At 38.2% G+C, this 1,006-nt stretch overlaps 1 protein-coding gene across 1 annotated transcript in view; it reads left to right on the top strand.

The window, feature by feature from the left end:
- The first annotated feature begins 913 nt into the window (after window positions 1-913).
- Window positions 914-1,006, top strand: part of si:dkey-43p13.5 (visual system homeobox 2) — a 4,093-nt gene continuing 4,000 nt past the window's right edge. Inside the window, exon 1 of the mRNA XM_037688629.1 lies at window positions 914-1,003. Coding sequence (XP_037544557.1) covers window positions 914-1,003 — 90 coding nt within the window. The remainder of the gene's footprint in view (window positions 1,004-1,006) is intronic.

Raw genomic sequence — 1,006 nt, 5'->3', positions numbered from 1 at the left:
GATGTCCATCCTGGTGCATTCAGGGACGCCTACAGAAAGTTTTAAACAGGTGGCCAGATGGGGTGGTTGATCTTGGGGCGTGACGCCAACATCTGTTGCCTCGAACATCAAAGTTTTAAACAAAAGCTTTCAATATCAGTTAACACTCTGGGTACGTGTTGGGGATAACTCTTAGCTACTACCACACCAAAGTTTAGCTCAACATCTGGAAACTGACCAAAGTTATTCTGTGTTAGCTAAAGTTTGTAAATCAGTTGTTTATGCACATCTAATAATGACTTATTGAAATCAAGCCAGTGACTTTTGAGATATTTTGCAAACGAACGAAGTTTGATCCAACACCAGGGCTTAATTTGATCCAGCTCCTGCCAGAACAGGACCCAGGAACCAGGGTGTGTTCCAGTAGCTGTTTGCTTGGATCCGCTAACTCTCAGGCTTACCAATAATAAACTTATGAACAAATTTGACTCCCTTGAATGAATAAAACCTATATTGGATATGCAATCTGAAAATAATTACATAAACACTCGTTTTAAACATAACAGCCACTAACGAGCGTCCTAATATTGCATAAGAGCTTCCCCCTCAATAAGCATTTCCACGTCTACCCTTAAAAAATCTCTGCCCCTAAAAATCATGGGCAATTTAATTAAAAACACAAATATAATTAAACAGCACAACTAAATTTCAAATCAGTTTTACAGTTTAAGTGGGTCATTAATAAGATTTTGATTATATATAGAAAATATGAGAGAAATGTTTGATGGGTAATCATGTTCAAAACAATGGTGCCAATTTGTCAAAATAATAACCATAAAAATGTTGAAAAGACAGTTTAATTTACTTTCATTTAAAAAGTCTTCTCATTGTCCAACTAAACAATCAAGAACTGAAGCACATGAAGGCAGTGGTGATGGAGCTACTGGAGCTAGTGGAGCTACTGGAGCTAGTGGAGCTACTGGAGCTACTGGAGCTAGTGGAGCTACTGGAGCTAGTGGAGCTAGTG

The sequence above is a fragment of the Nematolebias whitei genome, chromosome 15 (assembly GCF_014905685.2).
Source record: "Nematolebias whitei isolate Nwh7 chromosome 15, NemWhi1, whole genome shotgun sequence".
NCBI classification, from domain to species: Eukaryota; Metazoa; Chordata; class Actinopteri; order Cyprinodontiformes; family Rivulidae; genus Nematolebias; species Nematolebias whitei.
This window is presented reverse-complemented; position numbering and strand designations above follow the sequence as displayed.